The sequence below is a fragment of the Mytilus edulis genome, chromosome 3 (assembly GCF_963676685.1).
Source record: "Mytilus edulis chromosome 3, xbMytEdul2.2, whole genome shotgun sequence".
Lineage (NCBI taxonomy): Eukaryota > Metazoa > Mollusca > Bivalvia > Mytilida > Mytilidae > Mytilus > Mytilus edulis.
Window position 1 is genome coordinate 21,388,522 of NC_092346.1, and position 12,699 is coordinate 21,401,220.

Genomic DNA, 12,699 nt, shown 5'->3' on the forward strand with positions numbered 1-12,699 from the left:
AAAACAGAAACTGTGTATACAATTTTAAGGAAATATCAGAATAAATAACACTAGGTTGTCTTTGATTAAACTCGGGAAAATTGTAATGCAACCAACATGATTTCGATAAAGCTGAATATCTTTGCGTAAGTTTAATTGTTTTCAACTTCTCTATACTAAGCGTCTTCTATGTAAACTGACAATAACTGGATCGATTTTTTTTTCTAGAGCAACAGTGATGTAGAACAGCGCTCACATTCCCCCTGCCCCTGCTGTAGTTTGGTTGAAAACGATGAGAGCAATTTCATAATAGCTCACTTTTTACATTTTTTTATTGTCTTCCTAGATGTGCACAAACCATTTGTCTCAAAACTTTAAGCAAACACCAATCAATCGTTTTAATTTTCATGTAAAAACCAGACACGGTAAGACTTGAGGGTTTCAGGCTGTCAAATTTATGTTTAGATGTTGGAAGTCCCTTTTAAGAGTACGATAATATAACCATAATTGTAAAAAAACTGAAGAAAGAAAGTGGGGATAGATAAAGTACACCGCTGAGTGCCGTTAGTAAAATATAGGTTTATTCAACTTTGAATAGGAACAGAATATTGAAGAAATGAGAGGGAATATATTGCCTTTTAATCAATTACTTGAGAAACAAACCCAAAACTTAACGACAAAATGATTCAATAGAATCGTAAGTATAAGTCCGTATTTTTTGTCTATAGAAAACGCAAATGAAGTGAAAAATATAATGGATAGACTATGTTTTAGATAAGATTTCTCATAGAACTTTCTCAATGCATAACTAATGGCATCTCTTTTACAAAATAATGATTTCCCTATCCGTCCACATGCTTTTAGATAGATTGTAAAGTAGAGAGTATAGAATTTAAAGTGCTTATTTGGCTTGGGTTATACGCTGTGATTAATCTTGAATTTCAAGGAATATTGTCTTTTTTGTTAAAATCGCTAGATTTATGCACATATATAGTAGAAACACTGTATCAAAATCAAAGTTAACAGTCAGCAACATAACAAACTTCGAGGATTTTTTTTCACTGATAGCAAAATATTTCAAATTGAGCTTAATGACTTATCAAAGTGTTGACTAGTTATAGCCAGCGTTCTCGTCACGAAAAGATAATGTATGTGTGTGCTGGTTTCGAATGTTGGAGATCATGCGTGTTTCTATTTTGTTCTTAAATTTAGTAGATCATATGTTTTTAAGTGTTCAACTCGAATGTTCGTGTTGCTTAGTCTGACGTTTTCTATGTTGTGTCTTGTGAACTATTATTTGTCCGTTTCTATTTCACCATGGCGTTGAGTTTGAATGTCCCTCTGGTATTTTTCGTCCCTCTTTTAGACAAAGTGCGTGTTCTCGTCTAGAATAAGGGTGATGCTAGTGTTTTTTTGGTAGATTCGACCGTGATAAATCATCTGATTTAATCATTGAACTGTTGAATGGAAATGGTTGATTGTCACTGAATACTCTACATTCAGCTCAGTATGCATTATTTGAGGCAGATATGTTTGTTATGGTTTGTCTATGTGTCTTATTGTTGAAAATGTCTGTTGCTAACACTTTAAGGCTTTAAAAACATGCTCACAAATGTACACATAAATAAATGAGTGATTATCAAAATATTTCCGTGATGTGTCAAAATGCTTGCACGTCAATACTATACAATAACAACTACAAGTACAAGTCACAATACGAAACTTTTGTCGATTGAGCGTAGTGTACGTAACGAGTTGAAAAGGCTGTACATATTTTATAGAGAATAGTTCAGGGAATGGGTAAAGACAGATAAAAGATCATGTAATCAATGAATTCAAATGTCTACAATTTTTTTAGCCTACAACTTTACGTAAATTTTCCATCCTATATATAGTCAAAGCAATAGTTAAAACATAAATATAATACCAGGAATAGTTCGCTAAAATATTCGTATGAAGTTGTCTTTTCTTACTTAGCTCCATCAGGAGCAGGCATAGCGTAGTACCAGTCAGAAAACCAATCTGGAAGTAGCGACATTGGCCAAAATTCATATTGACAATCTCTTCCACACCGGTAACGAGCTTTTGGAAACTTGGCAAAAATTGCATGCTCGATAGCATCTGTTACAGGTGACAAGTCTGGATTCTGTATAGGTAGGATATTCTTGTAGGTTTCCTTCCCTGTGTTGACAAAATAATGTTTCCATATTGCATAAATATATAATGGCAGCAGTGTTGATATTATTACTTAAGACCATATCCGTTATTTTCTGTTTTTTCTTCCTATGAAAACTGTCTGTGTTTGACCAATACGTATTTTTTTGGTTGCGTTTTTTTTTTTTTTTTTTTTTTGGGGGGGGGGTCTTATGTTTTGCTTTTTTGCATTGTCTAAATCTTTAAAATGTCATCTCATTCCTATTCTCCACAAATCAAGAACTATAATTGTAGTGGTTAGGTAGTACTGTGTTCAAACATTAAGCCTCATAATGAGTACTGCTTATTGGCTTGGCTTATCATGTTGCTTAATGACTGAGGTCATATAACATTATTTTCAAAAATAATTTGTAACCTCAAAATATGCATTCCAGGAACTTCTTATAACTTATGAACGAATACGACCTGTAATTAACTTTCAAAATATGGAACGCATGGTACCGATTTGTCAGTAGATGTAGAGAAACCTTGCGATATAAATGTTGTTTTTCATAAGTTTACGTGAGCACCTATGTGGAATCGTCACAGAAAAAAGAGAAACTTTGTATAGGTCGCCTAACCATTATTATGTTTGAAATTATTTGGCCTTTGCAGTTTCAGAGGGAAAATATTTGTTTGAAAATTGGGCAATCATAATCAAGAATCATACTATACCCACCAGGCAGGCAAGTACACATCATGTTTCTTAGATGATGGTCCTTATGTATTGTCTAGACCAAAGTTAGCCATGGGTACTATTTTCGTGCACTATGAAGACTTCTGCTTTCTTGTGCTAGTTATATATATCGTACTTAAACTTTGAATAACTTACATTTTTCTAACCAGTTTGGTCCATAGAATGTTCTTATTTCTTTGTCTGAAGCATTATAAGCCTGTTGTAGTTGAGACGCCATTTCGTCCGGATACACAATATTTGTTTTGAAAGCACCAGGTTCAACACAATGAGCTGACACACCAACATGATACATCTCTTTTCTATAAAGTAAAAAGCATTTATTGCGTAAAAATGTATTGAAAACCTATCACCCATTTTAAGATTTTTGAGTTAAGACAGTGCACGTCTTAAAAATAAACACCACCCACAAGAAACCCTACCAGGGCAAAGTAAAAAAACGACAGATACACGCAGATACGTACACACAATGAGACTCTGAAATCCAAAGCTTTGGAGATTGTATACTATTCAATAAAACCAAACTTTTAAGTCTAGTGCATATGTTTTTTTTAATTCACGGTTTTGATTTAATTGCTGAAGACTAGATTGATTTTAAGTAAACGTGACTGTCCACATGCAAACGAAACTTTACAAAAAGTAAACACTACAATGCAATTGCTTGGTAGAAAAACCAAAAAGGTAAAGTTTTCTAGTCTCATTTTTAGCAATAATAATTTTAGAATAAACATATATTTTTTTTGTAATGATAAAGCATGACAAGAACTTAATTAAAATACTTATTTAATGGTGTTTTTTTTTTCTCAGAATGTTTCTTCGATGATTTTAAAGCTATAACAAGGCGATGTTCTTTCATAATATCTCATACCTGACTCAAACAATCGGCCATGGTTCCCACTCTATAAATATATGGTGAATATACCATGATTCCCTGTACTTTCCTTTGTTTATAGATATTTAGTTATACTTGCCTCAAACAACTTGACATTGATTCCACTCCACATTTACTTATGTTATAAGCCACTCTACATGGCCAGGCTATCAGGGCGGCATCACTTGAAACACTAACTATTCGTCCTTTACTTTGACGTAGTAATGGTAAGAAAGCCTTTGTGACGTACATTGCACCAAGAAGATTTACCTGCAATGTTTTCTCGATTGCAGATTTTGAATGTAGTTCTAGTGGAGCACTAATGACTTGAAGTCCTGCATTGTTTACAAGTCCCCAAAGATCTACAAATTAATGAAATAACGGTTACTTTGTCTAAATTCCAAAACTTATAGTTGACCTTTAAGTTGACATGACAGCCATCTTGGTTTTGTATTGGGGACACTCCTATAGCACCTATGTGGCCGAGTATTTCAAATTGCTTGTCAACACTGCCACTAAACACCCATAAAAAAAACATCAATCACGTAACCAATTAGCACCGTAGATTTGCCTTTTAAACTTTTAGGGTCCCAAGTTGGTTTGTTGAAAGACATAATATCTTTCCAAAACCGAAAATGCCAAAAAGAATCTTTGGTTGAATCTAAACATCTCTTATCTAAAATTAAAAAAGGTTAACTTTTGACTTTGACGCTTACTACGTATACCGTGATGTATGTATTCTTTGACGCTTACTACCTAAACTATGATGCATGATTTGCATATTATGCGTACTCTTGTCAACGAATTATGGCCTCTATCCAGAGTCCACGCTATTCCAATCATGTTTACTTGCTTCTTGCTTTTTTATAAGTAAGAAACTGCTCATTTAATGAAACTTTGTGTTTGACCAAAGACCCAGGAAATGTAATCAGCTCTTATAAGAACTTAAGGTTGTTGATGGACTTCAGTTACTACGACACTAGAAAACTGATGAAATGAAGCAATCATGTTTAAAGGGATTGTTTAAAGTCGAACATTCATTAAAAAAAGCACGAAAAGTTGGCATAAATTAGAAGGTGAGATAAACACCACATACGTTTAATGACCCTGTATGATTAATAATGGTGTTTTAAGTAGATAAAGTCTGGAACAATACTTTTTTGTGTTGAATACTTTTCTAAAGAGTTTGTAATCATCAATACATCCGGCATCTTACTAAAACACCTATGTGTCAGCTTCATATCTTAATTTTCTCGGTTTTACTTAAAACTAGTAATTGTAACAAGAGCGATGACATAAGATTTCATGTTTTCACATAAAAAAAAAATATCTGCTCTAGTCTTTGCATGGTGTTCAACTGTTATGTCTATTCTTGACTTTGAGACTTACTTTGATTACTGTGTAATTATTTTACACTCCGACTAAGAAACCAACTAATCAAAATACTAGTTTGTACATGTATATACGAACGCAAATATTGTACTCTGAGAACTGAAAAAGGTTGATGGTTTGCACCGGGGTTCATGTCATTGTTTTCATTCTAGTTTTGCTTGTTTATAATTAGACTCATGATATATAATCAGGACATTGGAACGCAACAGCCAAAAATGAGTTATGTATAAAGTTTGTTGTCATCTTCTTTCTGCTCTCTTGATTACCTTGTGTTTGTTTGATTTCTGTCTCATTAGCGTTTGGCGTTTATATACTTTATAGTCACTGAACTGTTTCAGTAATTACATTGTGATCGGTAAACCAGTTGTCATGTTTTCTTCTAACAGACAATATATATAAAATGTTGGAATATAACTAAAAGCTTTCATGTTGACATTCCAGCTCAACTTTGCACACTTAGTTGATGTTTTAGTCAGCTTCTAGAGCTGTCACTTATATTGATGTAAATCAAACAGTTCCACATTAGTAATTCTCTCTCGTGCCAAAAAAAAACCCAAACTATTTGTATAGGTGCTATTTAGTTATTGCTATAATATCTAATACAAATGTTACCTATTTTAACGAGAAATTTTACTTAAAAGGATTGCAACTTTTGTTTTCGATCAGCCGGCTGGTTTTTCGAGTTCGTTCATGATATTGCCGATGTTAACCCTTGGTATAATATTATCGGAATGTTGATTTTAATATTGTTATCACATTCAAAAGACGTAATTCGAAAAAAAAAATCGATCGACCTTGATTTTCGAACTCATGCGAGATATAGTTGCTGGGTCTTTCATATAAAACTTATTAGAATCAATTGCTAACAGCATGTAACAACAGTTCCATTTCCACGTCCTGCTTGACAGGACGGGATTGTATTCTGTTTTCCCAATTACTTAATTCCATATGATTTGTATATTACCTTGACCTTTTTCTAGTTTTGACTGTACAAACTGGACAGCTTCACCAATAGACTTCTCATCTGTAACATCAAGTTTAAGTGTCTTTAAACGCGAAGAACATCTAGCTTTTAGATTTTTCTGTCCACTTTCCGTTAAACATGCAGCAAAAACGGGAACTCCAATTCCATCTAGATATTTTGCAAGTGAATTTCCAAAGCCAGAATCACAACCAGTGATTAGTACATGTTTTTGTAAAACATTGCGCAACCTCAGTGTTCTTAGGTAAAGCTCAGCTATTTTTAGTAAAATAGTCACTACAATAAATAGAATAAGAATACCACACATCATTGTGACTTTGTGTATTTACCTATTAAAGTACTGATAGTGTCTTATCTAATGTTGGTATGTGGCTTCCTTCATTGATAAGTGACACGTGTATGTTGAGAGTTTGGAGAATTTTTGTTTTGTCCAGTTCTATATGGTCAGGTCAAATTAAAGTCGATGACAGTTGTTTTCCTTTCTTATTATAAGCTCCCCTGTAAAACAGATTAAGGTAAAACAGTGTCTGGTCCTCGATTAATAATTCTGCTATCTACGTATTCTCTCTTGAATAAACGTAGCAACGACAGATTTTTTTTTTATCATTCAAAATTAAAAATTGCAAATCGCCATTGTAAATTTCAGATCTAAACCACTATATTTATTCAATTTATTTTTTGATGGTTATAGTTGTTGTTTTTTAGTGTTTAGTTGTTAATGTGCTGATTTTTTTAAATTACTTTTTGGAAGAGGAAATGCTTTTGTAGCCCTACATTTGTTAAAAAATTGATTATAGCTATTCTTATCCTTCAAAACAAAATAAAATTGGCTCATTATATATATCAACTGCAATTTGATGAAACGTATCAAAGGATATGTCAATCTTTTGGGCTCCCTTCCCTCGTAAAGCTAGTGAAATTTTATGATAGAATATTTCAACTGTCTCTATATGATACACTTGCTTTTTGAATGGCATTCTTATGTATCGTTAAAATCTGAATATTTATATTGTCTGTTTTGTAAAAAAAAAAGTCAATAGATTAATGTGTTTGATGATCAATTGTATCTAAATACTATATATACAATTCATTAGATATTTTTTAGAACTGATTAATGACTGTGAATGTCTTTTAAGGATACAACTGAGATTACGCAATCTAGTTATTACTTATAACTGATTATGTACTAACGAGATACACTGACTTATCCATAAATAAAGCTCTAATGGTGACAAAGGTTGTCTAGAAGTAATAATTCAATGCTGGAAGTATATTCGAATTGTCATTACGACCCATCACTACTATAATGTTTACTCCGGCCAGTCTGAAAGTTAAAATATCGAGTCTTAGTTCATGTATCACTTTAGTCACACAAAATTCAATTTTTTTAAATAAATTATTGTATAATTTTAGATATGCATTCCGCCACACGAATTTAAGAATATCAGGCTAAAATAAATTGCAAAGGTACAATACTTCAAATGCTCATTGTTAAATGATATCATCTTATCACTGCGTATTTTGAGTAAATATGATTTGTAAACCGTTATGAAAACTTAATCATTGAAATCTAGCGTCTTGCATATGTATGTAAAAGTTATAACACGAAAGGAAAGAATAGTTGCCTTTTCATAGTCAAAATATCAGCCGTTTAATTAAACAAGGACTGTTTCAACCAGTTATTTGACGAGGCACTTCTTAATATTATTTGACAAGCGCCGTCATATGCACGAAATTTTGCCACTAGACGTTATTCAACCGACAACCACTGACGAGAGTAGATGCATAAACATGTATTTTTATGAGTACTGGGAATTTTCCTTGTTTTGAAGAATAAAAGATATTTTGGAATCCACAGCAAATATCAACACAAACAGGTGAATGAAGAATTCATTCGAAAATACCATATCAAGTGATGCTTGAGATGCTGAAAGCCAAACCATCTGGCCTATTACGGTCATAAAACTTTCGAGTAATTTTTTGTGCTCGAACTTGAAAATCAACCAATCAAAATGTTGGATTTCATGTTTCGAGCATGATTATTGTGCTCCGAGCACTGAGCAAAGTTTTATGACTTCAACCCAAGGCCTGGCGTTAATAATATCTCTTATATCGGCTGCTGAACTTCGAAATAGTCTATAAAAAATTCTGAACACAAATATTGAAAAGAAAAAAATTGAAACAGATGAATCATTGATTTCCACTTAATCGATAAAACATATCTTATGTATATTAGAAGCGCAATTTAATAATTCCAAAAAGTGCAGTAACTAAAAAATCTAAATATTTCGAAAACGCCCTACATATAAAATTTAAATATATGAGTATTAGAAACAAACATCGATAATAAACATTTTGCATTATTCAATAATGATGATTTGATAAAGGTGACTGACTTATAAATGTTTCAAATCAAAAAACGCAGGGATCTGACAACGCTTCGTTCTTTTTCTGTTTTTGTATGCGAAACTAGTGGTTTGCTTATTGCCCATTGGCACACACGTGTGGACAAACGATTTGTATTTCAACCAGATTGCAAAATTGCATGGTTTTTTCGGAAGACGTCTAGTCAAATATCTCCTTCTATTTGTTGCAAAACATTTCGTTTTGACGTCTCCAAACATCCTCATAACTAATTGATATTTCACTGATTATCCTAGGGAGTTTATTATATAAAATTTCTAATTAACATTACCTGAATGAGATTCTGAAACAAAAACACTCTTAAAAATATGTCAAAACTGATGCTCATGCTTTCAAGTGCTTTGCGTATACACCGTTTGAAACACTTGAATACTACCGTTAACCCAATATATAAATTACGGTATTCCTTCAATTTTTATCTGTAACAACCCGTGATTAGTTATCATTAATGACATTTCTAGTTTTTATACTCCTCTTGTCTATAGTAATAAGTAGCTGTACATGTAGATTTTATTTAAATGTACAGATAAGCTTCTGTTGGTGTCTGTTTCGGCATAGTGTAAAGTAAAGAGTAGTTCATTGCTATGTACGTAAGTATACAAAGGTAAATATATACATTGATAGTACTATCTGTCAGCATAGGCGGATCCAGGGGGGGGGGGGCTGGGGGGCCCGCCCCCCCTTTCCTGGGAAAAATTTGGTTGATTATATAGGGAATCATTGAAGCATGACCGGAGCGGGCCCCCCTTAGGTCAGTCAGCGCCCCCCCCCCCCCTTAGGAAAAATTCTGGATCCGCCACTGGTCAGTGGATCAATAGAGCAATTCAAGTGTTAGACACAATTTTCAAGATTACTTTGCGAGTCTGATAAGTCATTTTGACAAGAATTTGCTTCTAGTATTTAATAATCAAATTAAACGAAAGTTTATATGGTGAGAGCAATTTTTCGCCTGTCCAAGTTAGGAGCCTCTGAAATTTGTTAGTCTTGTATGATTTTTAATATTTTAGTTTCTTGTGTATAATTAGGAGTTTAGTATGACGTCCATTATTACTGAACTAGTATACATATTTGTTAAAGGGCCAGCTGAAGGACGCCTCTGGGTGCGGGAGTTTCTCGCTACATTGAAGACCCATTGGTGGCCTTCGGCTGTTGTCTACTATATGGTCGGGTTGTTGTCGCTTTGACCCATTTCCCATTTCCATTCTCAATTTTAGTTTATATCACTATTTAGATTCTAATATTAAGTTCGAAAAAGTAATATCCTATATTATTGAAAAAATGGTAACACATGTTAAGTTAAATTCAAATATGAACTTTATTGGTATAGCTATAAAGCTATAAAACCAGATTAAATCCACCATTTTTCTACATAAGAAAATGCCTGTACCAAGTCAGGAATATGACAGTTGTGTTATCCTTCGTTTGGACTATGGAATTTCCGTTTTGAATTTTCCTCGGATTGAATGGCAACGTGTTTTGTGGCACTGACTGTGATAACTTTAATAATTAAATAAATATGATTTAGAGAAAACAAACAAATGTTCATATTTTAGAATATATTAATACAAAGAGAAATAATTCTGGAATGTTAAAAGTACTATACTATAAAGATTAGATATAATCTTGTTGTGAAGAATTTATCTTATGCCAATGAATTTTTATACAAAGTACTAAATCATGTCCGTTGACTGTTTATTCTTTCAGAAGTTTTAAAACTCCATTAAGATCATGTTAAATTCATCTTTAAAGTTGTTTACATTCCAACCAGGAGCATTGCACGTGTTTCTGTTTGGCAGCTACAGTAATATACGGTAACAACTTTTCAGCAAGATTACAAAGAATTCACTTCTGTACTTAACACCTATTTAATACACCTTTTCGCTATAAAGATATATAAATCAACTTTGTTCAAATTAATTAACAAGCACATGAAAAGTCCAGAAAATTGCCAATTAAGTAAAAAGTTAAATGGTGACAAAACGTATTTTGATGCATTGCATTGTTTTGCATCCAAATTCAGATTCTAGGTACCTGATAGTTATGAAATAGTACATAATATTAATTTCGTGTGTCCGATGCGCTTTTCCAGGTTTATTCTCATCAGGAACGCTAAAACCCAAACATATATGCAAGCCAAAGATTTAAAAGACTAAACACACGAAGAGATAAATATCTTCTTTATATGTAAATGAAATAAGTTTGTATCTGCATTGTGCAACAAGAGAAATATATGATGTACATATATATCTTACTGCTACGACAAAATAGAATAGCTAACATAACATACAAGTAAAAAATAAACAGAAATTGAGTTACTGTTAAACTTTTCGAAGAAAATATATTCGATGCTTAGTTCTATTGATTATCAAAGCTAGTTTTTGTTTCAAATAGCTCTCCGATAATAGATATCTTCAAATAAATATCTAGCTGTGCTATTGGATGCATGACGAAGTAACGTTGTTAACAGATGGAAAGGAATTTAAATATCGGAAATCCTGCTTGTTCTATACACGTTATGAAATATATCCATAAAAGGTGTTAGAAATAAAGGCAACAGTAGTATGCCGATGTTCGAAATTCATTAAAATCGATTGAGAAAATAACAAATCCGGGTTACAAACTAAAACTGATGGAAACACAATTAATATCAGTGGAAAACTACGACACGCTTACATGGAAAGGCTTTAAAAAACGAAATTACCGTAGAAACAAACTAACAATTAAAAATCAATTGTTCAGAGAACAATTGAAGGTCTTTAAACATAAATTTTCAAAGTAATTAATAAAAAGTTAGTTCCTGTTTACTCAAAGTTAAAATTGACATCCAACTTGGCAATAAGATTTTTCATACTGATGCGATAAAAAAGTGGTTTCCATATACTTTTGAGTGAAATAAAGAAATAAATTAACCGCTTCTTGTGAAATAAATGTCACTTCAAGTCTCATATGATAGCTTCATTCACACTGATTCCAATGATATATAGTTCTATATACTTTTGCCTGGAAACCCCGATAAAACTGACCACTTCCGGATTACTACTTTCGGTTTTCTCAAGGTCACTTCCGGTTGTCATTTTTCAAGGTCATATGTCACCGAACCTTTTGTTATGGGTCATATGGCTATATAATGAACCAAGTCGAAGTTATAATCAATTAACCTTATAATTAGACATTTCAGGGGCACTAACTCCTATAAGAAGTCTTTAGGAAGATCTTCACTACAATAAAGCAAACATTTTGCACTTACAAATTAACATATCTTTTAAGGTGTCGGAGGAAATGCAAAAACTAGGAACAGGCAAAATTGTAAATTTGACCTTGACCTTTGACCTTAACCTCATTTCTTAGTTAGGACCTAGGGGCCTCAAATAAAAAAAAATCATGGTTAAACAGTTAATGATTTATGAGTTAAAAAGACATATCAACAAATTTATATAAAATTTTGATTCGCTTCGATACAAATTAGGCAAAAATTTCTGAGGATGTAACGAACAATTTGTAAAAAGAATTTTGTTGGTATCTTTTTCTGTTACAAAGAAGATGCACACATTGGAAAAACAGTAAATAGGGAGATAACTCTTACAAAGAAAATTGTTCGTCTTAGCAGGGTGAAATTTAAAAGCGCATAAACTACGATACAATATACAAAATATCTAAGCGACATATTGCGAAACAAAAATTTTGAAACTTGGCGGAAAAAGAAATTAATAATAATCAGAAGAAATACAATAGGTCTTTCCACAGAAAAGTGGAAAGACCTTACAACGTGAACCAGTTCTCTCAACACCAGAATTGCCTGATGAGCTAGTCATGTATTGAATTAAATCAAAAACAGCTTTCGATTCAAACGATAAAAACTTTGAAAATTGCTACCTAAACGTTTGGTTGGAGTGAACTTGATGAAGTCATTGTAGAAACACGTGTCGAGTACTTTGAAATATTGGTATCAGACTTAAAAAGTTTTTATCATGATACTCAGTGTGCAAAGATATTCAGAGTATAATTTTGACCAACCGAACAATATTTTAACGACCCGACCAATGTGAAAATGATTTTCTCGTGTTTGAAGAAATTTCAATACAGAAATGAAATCATCGTTTGATTATATGATCCATCTGAAATGGGAAAAAAACGATAAAAACATTTCAGTTGATTCCTGTACTT

At 32.6% G+C, this 12,699-nt stretch overlaps 2 protein-coding genes across 2 annotated transcripts in view; one reads left to right on the forward strand and one right to left on the reverse strand.

Annotated features, from left to right (window-relative positions):
• Positions 1-12,699, forward strand: part of LOC139514205 (protein stum homolog) — a 31,175-nt gene that overhangs the window by 8,175 nt on the left and 10,301 nt on the right. The window lies entirely within an intron of this gene.
• On the reverse strand, positions 1,798-6,429 carry LOC139514203 (retinol dehydrogenase 16-like). Its single transcript, XM_071303024.1, has 4 exons — positions 6,094-6,429; positions 3,838-4,099; positions 3,005-3,168; positions 1,798-2,160 (listed from the first exon to the last, which is right to left on the reverse strand). The coding sequence occupies exons 1-4, from the start codon at positions 6,419-6,421 to the stop codon at positions 1,949-1,951; spliced, it is 966 nt and encodes a 321-aa protein (XP_071159125.1). The 5' UTR covers positions 6,422-6,429; the 3' UTR covers positions 1,798-1,948.

Bases quoted from the DNA above. Each gene is read 5' to 3' on its own strand.
- LOC139514203 (XM_071303024.1), bottom strand. From the start codon at position 6,421: ATGATGTGTGGTATTCTTATTCTATTTATTGTAGTGACTATTTTACTA. The intron at 4,100-6,093 runs GTAATATACAAA...ATTAATTTGTAG, and splicing joins AAAACTAGAAAAAGGTCAAG to ATCTTTGGGGACTTGTAAAC. The intron at 3,169-3,837 runs GCAAGTATAACT...TTTACTTTATAG, and splicing joins TCAATGTCAAGTTGTTTGAG to AAAAGAGATGTATCATGTTG.